The 16,073-nt window shown below is 43.3% G+C and overlaps 1 protein-coding gene across 1 annotated transcript in view; it reads right to left on the minus strand.

Moving 5' to 3' along the window:
• LOC139380234 (receptor tyrosine-protein kinase erbB-4-like) overlaps positions 1-16,073 on the minus strand; it is a 534,593-nt gene that overhangs the window by 61,250 nt on the left and 457,270 nt on the right. Inside the window, exons 18-20 of the mRNA XM_071122768.1 lie at positions 14,543-14,675; positions 6,803-6,925; positions 4,039-4,137 (exon numbers count right to left, since the gene is read on the minus strand). Of these exons, the coding sequence (XP_070978869.1) occupies positions 4,039-4,137; positions 6,803-6,925; positions 14,543-14,675 (355 nt within the window). The remainder of the gene's footprint in view (positions 1-4,038; positions 4,138-6,802; positions 6,926-14,542; positions 14,676-16,073) is intronic.

Here is a 16,073-nt window from a genome sequence, read left to right on the forward strand (position 1 = left end):
GTGGCTTTCCCACCAGCCCCGGCAGCAGAGAGACTCAGGGCAAGACGTGGTTTCATCTACTATTTAAAATAATTTCAATTACTGTGCCTAATTGCGCTGGCCTGTTGCAATTTAACCAATAGAATAGTACACTCCAGGCAGGGTAAAGCAAGTAAAATATTGAAAGATTTCAAATAGTATTTGAAACCAGGTCTACTGAACACCATTGGCTCCTCATGGAATGGAAGAGAGGAGGGGAAAACAGAGTAGATGAGAGGAGGAGAGAAGAGGAGAGTACAGAGGGAGGAGAGGAGAGAAACAGACGAGGGAGGAAGCGAGGGGAGAAGAGTTCATTAGCGTGGTGCTCAGCTGCTGAAACACTGTGGGGAAGGCCCAGCCTGCCTCCTCCTAGGTCCGTCACTCAAGACTGCCCGCAAAGACATGCGCTACGTACTGCACACACAAAAACACACACACACACACACTCACCACATGAAGTACATGCACGCACATGTGTACACACACATCAAAGCAGGATGATAAAAATGTAAATAAAAACATGCTGTAATACAAACACAGTGTCAGACCGACAGACAGATGAAAACACCAGTGTAAATGGGGGAGGGGGGATTTCACCAACGTTGCATTTCCAACCTAGTAGATAACATCATTTTACTTTTAACATTGTTCATTTTGAAAAAAATGAGTGATGAATGTTTTATGAATAGATGGGGAATTGTATTTGTCAGCCATAGTCCTATGTGTACAGTATTTAGTATTTATCAGGATCCCCATTAGTTCCTACCAAAGCAGCAGCTACTCTTCCTGGGGTCCAAACACATCATACCATTTTTTTTAAATAAATAAAACAGTGCATAATAAAACATCATTACACCACTATATACAATGCATTCGATAAGTATTCAGACCGCTTGACTTTTTCCACATTTTGTTACTATACAGACTTATTCTAAAATGGATTAAACACAAAGAATGTCCACATCAATCTACACACAATACCCCATAATGACAAAGCAAAAACAGCTTTGTGCAAATGTATTATAAATAAAAACAGAAATACTTTATTTACATAAGTATTCAGACCCTTTGATATGAGCCTTGAAATTGAGCTCAGGTACATCCTTTCCATTGATCACTTACTTTTATTTTTTTAATTTACCTTTATTTAACAAGGCAAGTCAGTTAAGAAACAATTCGTATTTACAATGACGGCCGACCATCATCAATCTACAACTTGATTGGAGTCCACCTATGGTAAATTCAATTGATTGGACATATAAGGTCCCACAGTTGACAGTGCATGTCACAGCAAAAACAAAAACAGCAAAGTACAGAGGGATCCTTGATGAAAACCTGCACCAGAGTGCTCAGGACCTCAGACAGGGCCGAAGGTTCACCTTCCAACAGGACAACGACCCTAAGCACACAGCCAAGACAACGCAGGAGTGGCTTCGGGACAAGTCTCTCAATGTCCTTGCGTGGCCCAACCAGAGCCCGGACTTGAACCCGAATGAACATCTCTGGAGAGACCTGAAAATAGCTGTGCAGCGACGCTCCCCATTCTACCTGACAGAGCTTGAGAGGATCTGCAGAGAAGAATGGGAGAAATTCCCCAAATACAAGTGTGCCAAGCTTGTAGCTTCATACCCAAGAAGACTCAAGGCTGTAATCGTTGTAAAGGGTCTGAATACTTATGTAAATGTCATATTTCAGCTTATTTTATTTTATACATTTGCCCCCAACCAAAAAAACTGTTCTTGCTTTGTCATTATGGGGTATTGTGTGTAGATTGATGAGGGAAAAAAACGATTTAATCAATTTTAGAATAAGGCTGTAACATAACAAAATGTGGAAAAAGTCAAGTGTCTGAATACTTTCCAAATGCACTGTATTTACAACACACAATGTATAATACCACCATGATACAATATTACAATGTACGTGTGTGTAGAGTGCGTATGCCAGCATCTGAGTGCGTATGCGTGTTTGCCTGTATGTGTGTGTTTGTGTGTCTCTTCACAGTCCACGGTGTTCAATAAGGTGTACTTTTATCTGTTTTTTAAATCTGATTTTACTGCTTGCATGAATAACTTGATATGGAATAGAGTTCCATGTAGTCATGTAGTCTCTGTGTAGTACTGTGCGTTTCCCATAGTCTGTTCTAGACCAGATGTCATGTCTTGTGGGCTATGGATTGGTGTCTGAGGTGTTGTTTGAACAGACAGCTCGGTGCTTTCAACATGTCCATACCTCTCACAAAGACAAGTAGTGATGCAGTCAATCTCTCCTCTACTTTGAGCAGAGCAGCACATTATTACGGTCAGACGTGTTACTCTTTTTAATATTTTTAAACTCTGCATCATTGGGAAGGGCTCGCCAGTATTTCATGGTAAAGTCTACACCGGTTGTAACTGGTGCATGTGACAAATAACATTTGATTTGAGACCTCTCCCAATCAATATGTTTTGACCAGTTTACAATCCAGGGTTACACCAAGCAGTTTAGTTTCCTCAAATCTCTCAATTTCCACATTATTCATTACAAGATGAGGTTCAGGGTTTAGAGTTTAGTGAATGGTTTGTCCCAAATACAATGCTTTAAGTTTTTTAAATATTTAGCACTAGCTTATTACTTGCCACCAATTCTAAATCTGACTCCAGCTCTTTGTTAAGTGTTGCAGTGGTTTCACTTGCTGTGGTAGCTGACGTATATAATGTTGAGTCATCAGCATGCATAGACACACAGGCTTTACTCAGAGCCAATGGCAGGTCATTAGTAAAGATTGAAAAATGTAAGGGGCCTAGAGAACTGCCTTGGGGAATGCCAGACTCTACCTGGATTATGTTGGAGAGCTTCCATTAAAGAACACCCTCTGTGTTCTGTTAGACAGGTAACTCTCGATCCACCATATAGCAGGGGATGTAACGCCATAACAAATACTTTTTTCCAGAAGCAGATTATGATCGATAATGTAAAAAGCTGCACTGAAGTGTAACAAAACCGTTCCCACAAGCTTCTTATTATACATTTCTTTCAGCCAATCATCAGTCATTTGTGTAAGTGCCATACATGTTGAGTGCCCTTCCCTTTAAGCATGCTGACATTTAGTTCTTAATTTGTTTACTGTGAAACAGTGAGATGGCGCCGACAGAAATGGCAGCTCTGCTTCTATCTCCTTAGAAACTTTGCAGCATTTTTTTGATTAATCAGGAAGTGTATAGGGGATGTTGTTCACACTGTGACTATTAAAACCTACTCAATCCAAAAACTGTGGAAAGATGGCAGCATTCACGCAAAAATGATAGCGTGAACCACCGCATTTAACCACGGCGAGGTGACAAGGAATATGACCGAATGCAAACAGTGCAGTTAGCCCTCCATAAGTCTGATTGACAGGCAAAACTTGAAAAAGTGGAGTCACAATTCAGTGGCTCAGACATGAGACATACGTGGCAGGTACTCCAGACAATCATAAATTACAAAGGGAAAACCAGCCACATCTTTCTCACGGACAAGCTAAACACCTTCTTTGCCCGCTTTGAGGATAACACAGTGCCACCAACACGAAACGCTCCATAAGACTGTGGGCTCTCGTTCTCCATGGCTGACGTGAGTAAGACGTTTAAGTTTGTTAATCCTAGCAAGTCTGAAGACCCAGACGGCATCCCTGGCCATGTCCTCAGAGCATGTGCAGACCAGCTGGTTGGGATGTTTATGGACATATTCAATATCTCCCTATCCCAGTCTGCTGAACCACATGCTTCAAGATGTCCACCATTGTTCCTGTACCCAAGAAAGCAAAGGTAACTGAAATAAATGACTATCGCCCCGTAGCACTCACATCTGTCATCATGAAGTGCTTTAAGAGGCTAGTTAAGGATCATGTCCCATACACTTACCTGACACCCTAGACCCTCTACAATTTATTTTTTTTTTTAGAATAAAGCTGTAATCTAACAAAATGTGAAAAAGTCAAGGGGTCTGAATACTTTCTGAAGGCACTGTATGGGGCCTATACGGAGCCAGTAAAACACTCACGTCCATGAACTCCACGTTGGCCTTCGGTCCCGTTGCCTCGTTCAGGATCTTGATGGCCACTGGGATCTTCACAGTCTCGCCCTCCGGGACCCAGATACCCTGAGGGAGAAGAGATGAGAGAGGAAAGGTAAGTTAGAGGGGTAGAAGAGGGTGAAGAAAGGAGGAGTGAGTTAGAAGAGATGACAGAAGAGGAGAGAGGTGGAGAGGTGTTTTTAAATGGAGGGAACAAGAAAAATGTGTTTAACAAAAAGGGGTAGGAGAGCTGAGTTAGACGGCAGCTGAATCTACACTGTGATACATAGTTCAGACCTCTACACTGTGAGACATAGTTCAGACCTCTACACTGTGAGACATAGTTCAGACCTCTACACTGTGAGACATAGTTCAGACCTCTACACTGTGAGACATAGTTCAGACTTCTACACTGTGAGACATAGTTCAGACCTCTACACTGTGAGACATAGTTCAGACCTCTACACTGTGAGACATAGTTCAGACCTCTACACTGTGAGACATAGTTCAGACCTCTACACTGTGAGACATAGTTCAGACTTCTACACTGTGAGACATAGTTCAGACCTCTACACTGTGAGACATAGTTCAGACCTCTACACTGTGATACATAGTTCAGACCTCTACACTGTGAGACATAGTTCAGACCTCTACACTGTGAGACATAGTTCAGACCTCTACACTGTGAGACATAGTTCAGACTTCTACACTGTGAGACATAGTTCAGACTTCTACACTGTGAGACATAGTTCAGACCTCTACACTGTGAGACATAGTTCAGACCTCTACACTGTGAGACATAGTTCAGACCTCTACACTGTGAGACATAGTTCAGACCTCTACACTGTGAGACATAGTTCAGACCTCTACACTGTGAGACATAGTTCAGACCTCTACACTGTGAGACATAGTTCAGACTTCTACACTGTGAGACATAGTTCAGACCTCTACACTGTGAGACATAGTTCAGACTTCTACACTGTGAGACATAGTTCAGACCTCTACACTGTGAGACATAGTTCAGACCTCTACACTGTGAGACATAGTTCAGACCTCTACACTGTGAGACATAGTTCAGACCTCTACACTGTGAGACATAGTTCAGACTTCTACACTGTGAGACATAGTTATGGGGCGGCAGGGTAGCCTAGTGGTTAGAGTGTTGGACTAGTAACCGATAGGTTGCAAGTCCAAACCCCCGAGCTGACAAGGTACAAATCTGTCGTTCTTCCCCTGAACAGGCAGTTAACCCACTGTTCCTAGGCCGTCATTGAAAATAAGAATTTGTTCTTAACTGACTTGCCGAGTTAAATAAAGGTTAAAAAAAATAAATTTAAAAAAAAAAAAATAGTTCAGACCTCTATATTGTGAGACATACTACAGGGCTTGCTCTCCTCTCTCTTGCATAACAGCATACCTGACCTGGATGTGCATGCGATCGTTACTATGTGCCTATGGGATTCTCTCTCAGTTCAATTTAAGGGGCTTTATTGGCATGAAAAACATATGTTTACATTGCCAAAGCAAGTAAACATCTCTCTGTCCGTCTGTCAGTCTCTCTCTCTCTCTCCCTCATCTCTCTGTCCATTTCTCACTCTGTTCTCTCTCTCTCTCCCTCATCTCTCTGTCCATTTCTCCCTCTGTCCTCTCTCTCTCTCCGTCATCTTTCTGTCCATTTCTCCCTCTGTCCTCTCTCTCTCATCTCTCTGTCCATTTCTCCCTCTGTCCTCTTTCACTCTCCCTCCGCTCTCTGTCCATTTCTCCAACTGTCCTCTTTCCCTCTCCCTCCGCTCTCTGTCCATTTCTCCATCTGTTCTTTCTCTCTCTCCCTCATCCTTCTGTCCATTTCTCCCCCTGTCCTCTCTCTCTCTCCCTCATCTCTCTGTCCATTTCTCCCTCTGTCCTCTCTCCCTCTCCCGCCGCTCTCTGTCCATTTCTCCCTTTGTCCTCACTCCCTCTCCCTCATTCCTCTGTCCATTTCTCCCTCTGTCCTCTCTCCCTGATCTTTCTGTCATTTCTCCCTCTGTCCTCTTTCCCTCTCCCTCCGCTCTCTGTCCATTTCTCCATCTGTCCTTTCTCTCTCTCCCTCATCTCTCTGTCCATTTCTCCCTCTGTCCTCTCTCTCTCTCTCCCTCATATCTCTGTCCATTTCTCCCTCTGTCCTCTCTCTCTCCCTCTGCTCTCTGTCCATTTCTCCCTCTGTCCTCTCTCCCTCTCCCTCCGTTCTCTGTCCATTTCTCCCCCTGTTCCCTCTCTCTCCCTCATCTCTCTGTCCATTTCTCCCTCTGTCCTCTCTCTCTCTCCCTTATCTCTCTGTCCATTTCTCCCTCTGTCCTCTTTCCCTCTCCCTCCGCCCTCTGTCCATTTCTCCCTCTGTCCTCTCTCCCTCACCCTCCGCTCTCGGTCCATTTCTCCCTCTGTCCTGTCTCCTTCTCCCTCATCTCTCTGTCCATTTCTCCCTCTGTCCTCTCTCCCTCTCCCTCTGCTCTCTGTCCATTTCTCCCTCATCTCTCTGTCCATTTCTCCCTCTGTCCTCTCTCCCTCTCCCTCCGCTCTCTGTCCATTTCTCCCTCTGTCCTCTCTCCCTCATCTCTCTGTCCATTTCGCCCTCTGTCGTCTCTCCCTCATCTTTCTGTCCATTTCTCCCTCTGTCATCTCTCCCTCTCCCTCATCTCTATGTGCTTCCGCCTTTAAAAACCTCCTAATTTCTAATGAGCAAAACAAGTGATTGTGGTATGTGATAAGGTGATACCTTGTAGACGGTGCCGAAGGCCCCCGAGCCCAGTATCTTGACCCTCTTGAGTTCAGTCTCTTTGAGGATGCGGAGCTGGGCCTGGTTAGGGGCTGTACCACTAGGTGTTAGTGGCTCCACCAGCTGTAGGGAGACACAATCAATCAACTCATCGGTCAATTCATCGATCAATCAATCTGCAATATGTTAGTTCCTCACTCCATCAACCAGTCAATTAACCAATCTATCCATCAAGCAATTACGCAACCAACCAGTCACATCTCCCATGGGCATGGCACTCTTTAAACTTTACAGAAATTGTATGAGAGAGTAGTTGTTTCATTATCTTTCAAGTGGAGAAGAATGAAGTAGAGGCAGCGAGAGGACGGGGAGAGAGAGAAAGAGGAGGGGAAAGAGAGAGAGAGAGTGAGAGAGGGAAGAGATGGTGAAAGAGAGAGGATAATAGCGGGAAGGAGGGGTGAGACATGAAGGGAGAAAGAAAGAAAAATAAAGATAAATAGGGGAGAGAAAGAGAGTAAGGGACGGAGCGAAGAGAGAGAAAGAGACAGGGTAGGGAGGGAAGAAAGAGAGAGGGAGGGAGAGAGAGAGGGAAATGGAGAGAGAGAGAAAGAGAGAGAGAGGGGAAAGAGAGAACGAGTAAATCAGCTCCCTTCTCTCAGCTGTGGCCATGCCCCCCGGCTCATCACTGCTGTCTGATTAAAAAACAATAGCTGTTCTTCATTTAAATGGAATTCTAAATCAGTATCACATTAGAGCTAAGGAGAGGGGGAATGGGGAATGAGGGGGGTATGGAAAGAGAATGTGAAGCAGTGTGGGGGGGGGGGGGGTAGGAAAAGAAGGATAGAGGAAAGGGGAGAGGGACAGGGAGGAGAGGGAGGGGCATGAAAGGTGAGAGGGAAGGATAGAGAGTGGAGGGTCACACAAATCCAGTCACCTCTCCGTCGCCCTGGACATCAGGGAGCTGTCCATTACATGAGGTGCTGAATGTGTGGTAGCAAGGACAAGGAGGGAACTGTCCACCAACCGCCTCTAATCTGTGGTGCTGAAAACTGAGGAAGACTACTAGGACACTACCATTTACTAGTAGTCTCTACGAGTAGAGTCATTCCCTCTTTGTTACTCCCTAACTGACATCACTGACGTCAAAGCACTAAGGTTGTATCGAGGCAGGTTATACTGAATAACATAATAGGAAAGAAGTTGTGTGTGTGTGTGTGTGTGTGTGTGTATATATATGCAGATAACCAAGACAGCACAGTGGGGAGAAGAGGATGGAGAGAGTGTGAGAGAGCAATAATGTAAGGTACAGTGGAAAAAGCCACAATCTTGTCATTATTGAAACAACTTGTAAAGAGCCTAGTGCACCGTCACTTGATGGCACTGTAACTGTAGGGTACACTGTAACTGTAGGGTACACTGTAACTGTAGGGTACACTGTAACTGTAGGGTACACTGTAACTGTAGGGTACACTGTAACTGTAGGGTACACTCTAAAAGAATGCTGGGTTGTTTGGTTGACCCAACTGCTGGGTTGCAGGGCATTGGGTCACTTTGTTGGGTTCTTTGTTGTTGTTGGGTTTGTTGTGTTCTTTAAAAACTACTGGGATATTGGGGCTGGGTTATTGACATATGACCCAGTGGGTCAGATCAGAAGACTGGAGGCGTAGTTTAGTAGGGGTGTGACTTTCAGATAGTTATTTTTAGCCACCCATGAGAATACATGTCATTCATGTTCTGTTGTATAGCTATCACAACAACAACAACAACAAATACGGTGTGCAGGTGTGGTTGGTAGCACAAGGGCTTCTATAAAAACCACACCACAAAAAAACTATATACCACACACGTGTACAAAAATTAAATAGTTTGATAAAACAGGTAACAAAACCTACTAATCATAAAAGTACAAATGGACTGATAGGCAATCACAATTTTTTTTAAACGGTATATGTTTTGTTTAAATGTGTGTGCGCATGTGTGGATATGAGTGTGAGTTGGGCTATATGGAGGAGATTACTGAGTAGTTTGGTTCATCAGACTGACCCCCAGTCTACGCTTAAAGTTATTGAGGGATGATGAGGCTTTGGCAATTCCAGAGTATGGTACCTCTGTATCTGATAGAGAATTGACTATGTGAGGTGCGGCAGTGGGGAGGGTGAAGGTTATCACAGTGTCTTGTGTTATAAAGATGGATTTCAGAATGAACCTGGAAGAATCCATTGAAAGGTAAACTGTGTCATGACGTTGGGCTGGGGTTAGGTTTATGACAGTCATAAATACCTCTCCCCCCTTTTTCCTCTCTCTACCCTAGTGATGTTACATTTGCAAACCCCTTGGTTAACATAGATATTCTGGGAACATCAGAAGGTGGGGGGAAATTAACTATATTCTGGTAATCTGACCAGTTCGTTTGTCATCTGAGACATTCTGAGACATTCTCATCAATGATAAGATGACATAAACACTACAGTGGAAAGTCTACACATCAGAGTTATCGGATTCACGTGGAATTGTTGTTCAATTTAAATGTTTGAATATGAAATTATTCGTGATGGGATGAAATGTGATTTTAGCTTCTAAAATGTGAGATTTGGGTTTTCACAAGGTTAGGGCTCTGCTCAATCAGTGGCCCACCCCTGTGAAGGGACATGGGCTATAAAACATTTCAAACACGCCCTCCTCTCCCTTCCTATATAAAGCCTTGACGATAATATAACCTCCTGTTCCGAGGATGTGAGGTCGGTGGTCCAATGTCAGAATGATTCAGATAATAACTACAGAACAAAGCGAGCATCAGCGTGAGCTTTGGTTTCGAATGGTATGAACTTTGAACTCTTATTCACTACAGAAGCGATACCTCCTAGCCATTGAGTTAGCAAAAGCAGCTGCAAACGAGGGTTAGGAAGGAACAGACAGAGTATCCATCTATCACACAACGACGTTACTACAACGTATCCAATTGACCACCAGAGACATTCTTCAAAGGACAAAGGACTCGGTTTGGCAACACAGCCTTCCATCTACCACAAACCTACCGAAGCGCAGCTCAGAGTAAATATTTATTGCATTTTCCTTATCCAAATGGGTGGTAATTTAGAATGCATAAGATACTGTATTTATGATAGCACAGCTTCTTCCTTTGGTCCTCAGTCTTCCCGCTCTTTCACTCAAACCCAGCCCTTTTCTTTTGTGTAACCAGCTGTCATATCTGTTCCGCCCGCTAGGGACGTTTTCCTTTATGACATAATTTGTAATCAAGTTATGATTAATTATGTGTATGTGTAATTCTGTGTGATTAGTTAGGTATTTAGTAAATAAATAACTAAACACAATTTTGTATTGCTGATTCAACTTGTTAGCCAGGGTTCATGAAGATAACCAAGAATTTGCAACTTTCAGGTGAGACTGAATTAAGGTGACGATTAATATTGACTGCTATTGATGTAAAATATTACTAGGTCTTTAAGAGTTTATTCGGAAGACAACAGCTCTATAAATATAATTTTGTGGTGCCCCGACTCTCTAGTCTAATCATTTACATGATTAGCTCAATCAGGTGATATTAATTACGGAGAAATGATTTTATAGAATAGCATGTCATATAACTTAATCTGGCATAGCCAAAGACATGACAACTGTCTGGGAGGTATGAGTATTTGTAGATGAAAATACATAACTGGGGTGCATTAATGTCGAAAATAGACAAGATATTGAGTTTCTTAAACAAAGGTGCAGGTGGAGCCAGGTAATTAGAGGAGGTGGCTAGTCAAGCAACTTTTTTTTAATGATGAGTATTTTGTTTAAGTAGCAGGCACATGTAGTGCCCCAGACAATACTACAGTAAATTAGATATGGGTAAATTAAAAAAGACCCAGCTTTTAAGTCAACGCAGGGTGACTGTAAAAAAATACCAAATTAAAGGATAATTTAACCCATATTTGGGTCATCCCAACAACCGAACTGGCTGGGTCAAAATAACCCAATGTATGTTCTGTTCAATATTTACTCAGTGATGGGTTACCAAATAACCCAAATTGGGTTGCTTTTAATCCAGCATTTTTTAGAGTGCAGTACATCCAGGCTTTTTCACTACACTATGTGGTGTTGAGAGCTTTAATGGAACCTGAACCTACTGTCTGTTAACACAGAGTACTCTCTTCTCCTCTTCTCCCCTTTCCTCCCATCCCCTACTCTCTTCTCCTACACGGTGATAGAGTGAATGCCTGTCTGTCCTCTCTGCAGGCAGCGCTCAGAGTGAGCTAGCGCTATACCGCCCTCAACATTAGCAATAGAACAGGACACATACAGTTGAAGTCGGAAGTTTACATACACCTTTGCCAAATACATTTAAACTCAGTTTTTCACAATTCCTGACAATCATAGTAACAATTCCCTGTCTTAGGTTAGTTAGGATCAACACTTTATTTTAAGAATGTGAAATGTCAGAATAATAGTAGAGAGAATGATTTATTTCAACTTTTATTTCTTTCATTATTTCGGGCAGCTTTCCGAAAGCTTCCCACAATAAGTTGGGTGAATTTTGGACCATTCCTCCTGACAGAGCTTGTGTAACTGAGTCAGGTTTGTAGGCCTCCTTGCTCGCTCACACTTTTTCAGTTCTGCTCACAAGTTTTCTATAGGACTGAGTTCAGGGCTTTGTGATGGTACCTCCAATACCTTGACATTGTTGTCCTTAAGCCATTTTTCCACAACTTTGGAAGTATGCTTTGGGTCATTGTCCATTTGGAAGACCCATTTGCAACCAAGTTTTAACTGATGTCTTGAGATGTTGCTTCAATATATCCACGTTGTTTTCCTCCCTCATGATGCCATCTATTTTGTGAAGTGCACCAGTCTTGCTTCACAGTTGGGATGGTGTTCTTCGGCTTGCAAGCCTCCCCCTTTTTACTCCAAACATAACAATGGTTATTATGGTCAAACAGTTCTATTTTTGTTTCATCAGACCAGAGGATATTTCTCCAAAAGTATGATCTTTGTCCCCATGTGCAGTTTCAAACCGTAGTCTGGCTTTTTTTATGGCGGTTTTGGAGCAGTGGCTTCTTCCTTGCTGAGCGGCCTTTCAGGTTATGTCGATATAGGACTCGTTTTACAGTGGACAGAGATACTTTTGTACCTGTTTCCTCCAGCATCTTCACAAGGTCCTTTGCTGTTGTTCTGGGATTGATTTGCACTTTTCGCACCAAAGTACATTCATCTCTCCGAGATGAAGGCACAGTCAACTTGGTTTATGTAAACTTCTGACCCACTGGAATTGTGATACAGTGAATTATAAGTGAAATAATCTGTCAGTAAACAATTGTTGGAAAATGACTTGTGTCACACACAAAGTAGATGTCCTAACCGACTTGCCAAAACTATAGTTTGTTAACAACACATTTGTGGAGTGGTTGAAAAACGAGTTTTAATGACTCCAACCTAAGTGTATGTAAACTATCGACTTCAACTGTACGCATCAGGCATCTCACAGTATGTAGCTAGTAGCTACAGTACTGAATGGGACTAAAATATGAATTCAAAACATGGCTAGTATACTGAAACTCAATTAAAGTGAAACTGAATGATAGGCTGCCTGTTAATGTTATTTCACAGTCGTCGTTATAACTAATATCATATATCTCCTATCACATGTGCAGTACTGGTTCTGTTTGCAGACCTGACAGTGGTTCTGTCCTGTAATAAGGTGCTATTAGGGACTTACCCATCTCCTCCCTATCCTATCCATTCATTCTGATCAGACAAGGGAGAGGGGGGAGACAATGCTCTTGATATTTCATTAAGAGTTCCAAATGCAGACAGAACGCTTCCTGGTTGGGGTCGCGTGGCAGGGAGTGGAGCAAGGCAGGCTGGGATATTCATTAAGATGGATGTTTTGAGAGGATGAGAGATCTGCGCTCTGCTCACCACCCCCCTGCCTGTTTGGGCTGCGTCATGGTCCCCTATTCCCTACATAGTACAATAGTTTTGACCAGGGTGTAGCCTGGGGATGCATCCAAAATGGCAGCCAATTTATTGTATAGTGGACTACATTTGTTGGGAATAGGGTGCCATTTGGGATGTAGCCATGATGAGAGAATAAAAGGTTTCTGTTATCCAGATGACATGAGTACAGCCTGAGCTCCATCCCAAATGGCAATCTGTTCCCCTACAAGCCCTGTTCAAAAGTAGTGCACTATGTAGGGAATAGGGTGCCATTTGGGATGCAGTGTGATCTGTCTATTCCATTTGATGGATGAGCTGCCTAATTATCCAAAGAGACAGTGACAGAAAACAGTTATGCTGTACTGCTACAGAGTCAGGAGGAAGAAGGGAGCATTGTTATGCATAGACTTGTAGGATTGTGTGTGTGTGTGTGTGTGTGTGTGTGTGTGTGTGTGTGTGTGTGTGTGTGTGTGCGTGTGCGTGTGCGTGTGCGCGTGTGTGTGAGTGTTTGTGCATGCATGTGTGTGTGTGTGTGTGTGTGTGTGTGTGTGTGTGTGTTACTCTCATGTTAGCCTGTACTCTAAGACAGAGTATTGTAATGCTGGTCAGAAGCAGACACTCTGTAGAACTCAGATACAGAACATAGCTACCTCTACATAAAAGTAAAGTTGTAATACAGTAATGGCTGTTGTGTTCGCGTTTCTAGACGAGGTACAGTACAGTGGCATAATGTTATATTAAAGCAGTACAACAAGATGATTGAGATTTTAATAAGGTGTGATTGTATTTGTGTTGCTTTGTGTTGCCTGGTTCAGAGTAAGGTCAATATGAGTACTGACAATATTTTCGTGCATAACGTTCGTTCCAAAAAAGCTATGTAAAGCCAAATAATAACACTAATCATTATTGACTCTGGGTTCAAGCTCAGGTATTCTAAACATGAACAAAGGAGAGGAGGGAGCGAGGAGGGAAGGAGGGAGGACAGAGAAATTAGTGGGAGAGAGGTCAGAGAGTAGTGGGAGAGAGGATGGAGAATGGGGAGAGAGGAGGGAGAGAGGATGAAGAGATGAGGGAGAATGGCAACAGAGAGAGAGAGAGAGAGAGAGAGAGAAGGGAAAGAGGACGTAGAGGAGAGAGAGAGAGAGAGAGAACGAGAGATGGAGGGAAAGTGGGAAAGAGGATGTAGAGAGGCGGACGAGAGAACATGATAGATAAGGGAGAAAGGCCACAGAGAGAGAGAGAGAGAGAGAGAGAGAGAGAGAGAGAGAGAGAAAGAGAGAGAGAGAGAGGATATGACAGAGAGAGGAAGGAGAGAAGAGGGAGAGGCCACTCTGTGATCTCTGGTGGCCCTCACCTATAACAGAGCACATCACATGCCAAGAGAGAGATTGGCACTACTGGCTCTGTGTTATTACAGCTCTTCATAAAGCAGTGAGTGAAGGGAAGACCATCACACTAAGATTAGGATATAGGATGAGAGTGAATTGAAACTTCAAAACTAATCACTGCAAAGTCTTTGTACTGTAAACTCGTGCTACATCCCAATTGGTACCTTATTCCCTATATTTTGACGAGAGCCCAATGGAAGGTTTGTCTATGATCCACATCAAGATGTCCTTACCCTGTCCTGTCTCCAGTAAGCTTAAAGTACATACCTCTATCCTTGATTATCACATCCACATCCAAACTTTGTCTCCAGGTGTGTGTGTGTGTGTGTGTGTGTGTGTGTGTGTGTGTGTGTGTGTGTGTGTGTGTGTGTGTGTGTGTGTGTGTGTGTGTGTGCGTATTCACACCCCATACCTCTGTCTCGAGGAAGCGTCGCAGGGCTCTCTTCTTCTTGATGCTCTTCCTGCGGACAGACACGGCTCCGCTCAGAGCCACGATGACCACCACGAAGAGGCCACCTATCACCCCGGCTGCAATCAGGGGAGTCCTGAGAGAGAGAGATGTGAGATAGGGCCACAGCATTAGATACTACCTCTTTATTTTCTTTAAAATAGTTTAGCTGCTCTTGATGTACCTATTATTGGCTGGTACAGTGAAACCAATGGACTAGTTTGTCCAACTGGCAGGTCAAGTAGGTTTAATCAAATGCTACAAATATTTGAAAGGAAAGAAATATTATTTGAAACCAGGTCTGATAGGCACAGACTCCAGAGGTCACAACAGACGTGGCTGACTAGAGCTTGGGACAATTCTTAATTAGCTAACAACCTTTGACAAAATACATGATCTAGCATCTGGAGGTGTCCTGTTACAATGTTAGGCAGTTAATTCAAAGAAGGGGAAGAAATGAAAGTCAGTACATTTTTTCTAATTGAATAAAAATAATATATTCCATTCAGCATGTGTGATCAGCACTTTCCATGATCTCTCCAACCCTCTACACCACATATGTCAGAGTCAAGGCCCGCGGGCCACATCCGGCCCGCAAGAAGGTTTTTTACGGCCCCTGGGATGATCTTGATTTATTATTAGAACCGGCCCGCAGCAAGCCGGCAGCCCGCAGATCTTTTACACGCACCAATACTACATTTCCCACAATGCAAAGGTGACGCACCGAGCAGTAGGCTGCTTCATTTCAATATTTATTGGCACAGCAGTCGTCAGCATCACAGTAAAATTAACTTTCAGATACCCATCAAAAATGGCAAAACGAAAGGTGGATACTGAGAACCGGGGGTTTCAAACAAGGTGGGAGTCGGAGTATATGTTCACGAAGGTAGCTGGAAAACCTGTGTGTCTTCTGTGTGGAGAAAGTGTGGCGGTACTGAAAGAGTATAATCTGAGACGACATTATGAAACGAAACACGCGGACAAAAACAAGAATATGGACATGGAACAAAGGCTACAAAAGGCAGAGGAATTAAAACGAGGCCTCAAATCTCGACAGGCTCTGTTCAAAAAAGCCAAATCACAAGGCCAGGCTGCTGTCAAGGCCAGTTTTATTTTGGCAGAAGAGATCGCTAAATCAGCCCGGCCATTTACGGAGGGGGATTTCATCAAAAACTGCATGATTAAAGTTTGTGACGAAGTTTGCCCAGAAAAAAGGCAACTCTTTTTAAATGTGAGTCTGAGCAGAAACACCATTGCCGAGAGAGTAGACCAGTTGTCCATCAATCTAAAAGAGCAGCTTGTGAAAAAGGGAAAAGATTTTATTGCATATTCCTTGGCTGTGGATGAGAGCACCGACATTTCTGACATTGCCCAGTTGTCAATTTTCATCCGCGGAGTGGACTCCAACCTAAGCGTGACAGAGGAGTTTTTGGCTTTACGTCCTATGCATGGCACAACTACGGGGCATGATTTGTATGAAGAGGTGTCAAGATGT

This window comes from Oncorhynchus clarkii, chromosome 22 (assembly GCF_045791955.1).
Source record: "Oncorhynchus clarkii lewisi isolate Uvic-CL-2024 chromosome 22, UVic_Ocla_1.0, whole genome shotgun sequence".
NCBI classification, from domain to species: domain Eukaryota; kingdom Metazoa; phylum Chordata; class Actinopteri; order Salmoniformes; family Salmonidae; genus Oncorhynchus; species Oncorhynchus clarkii.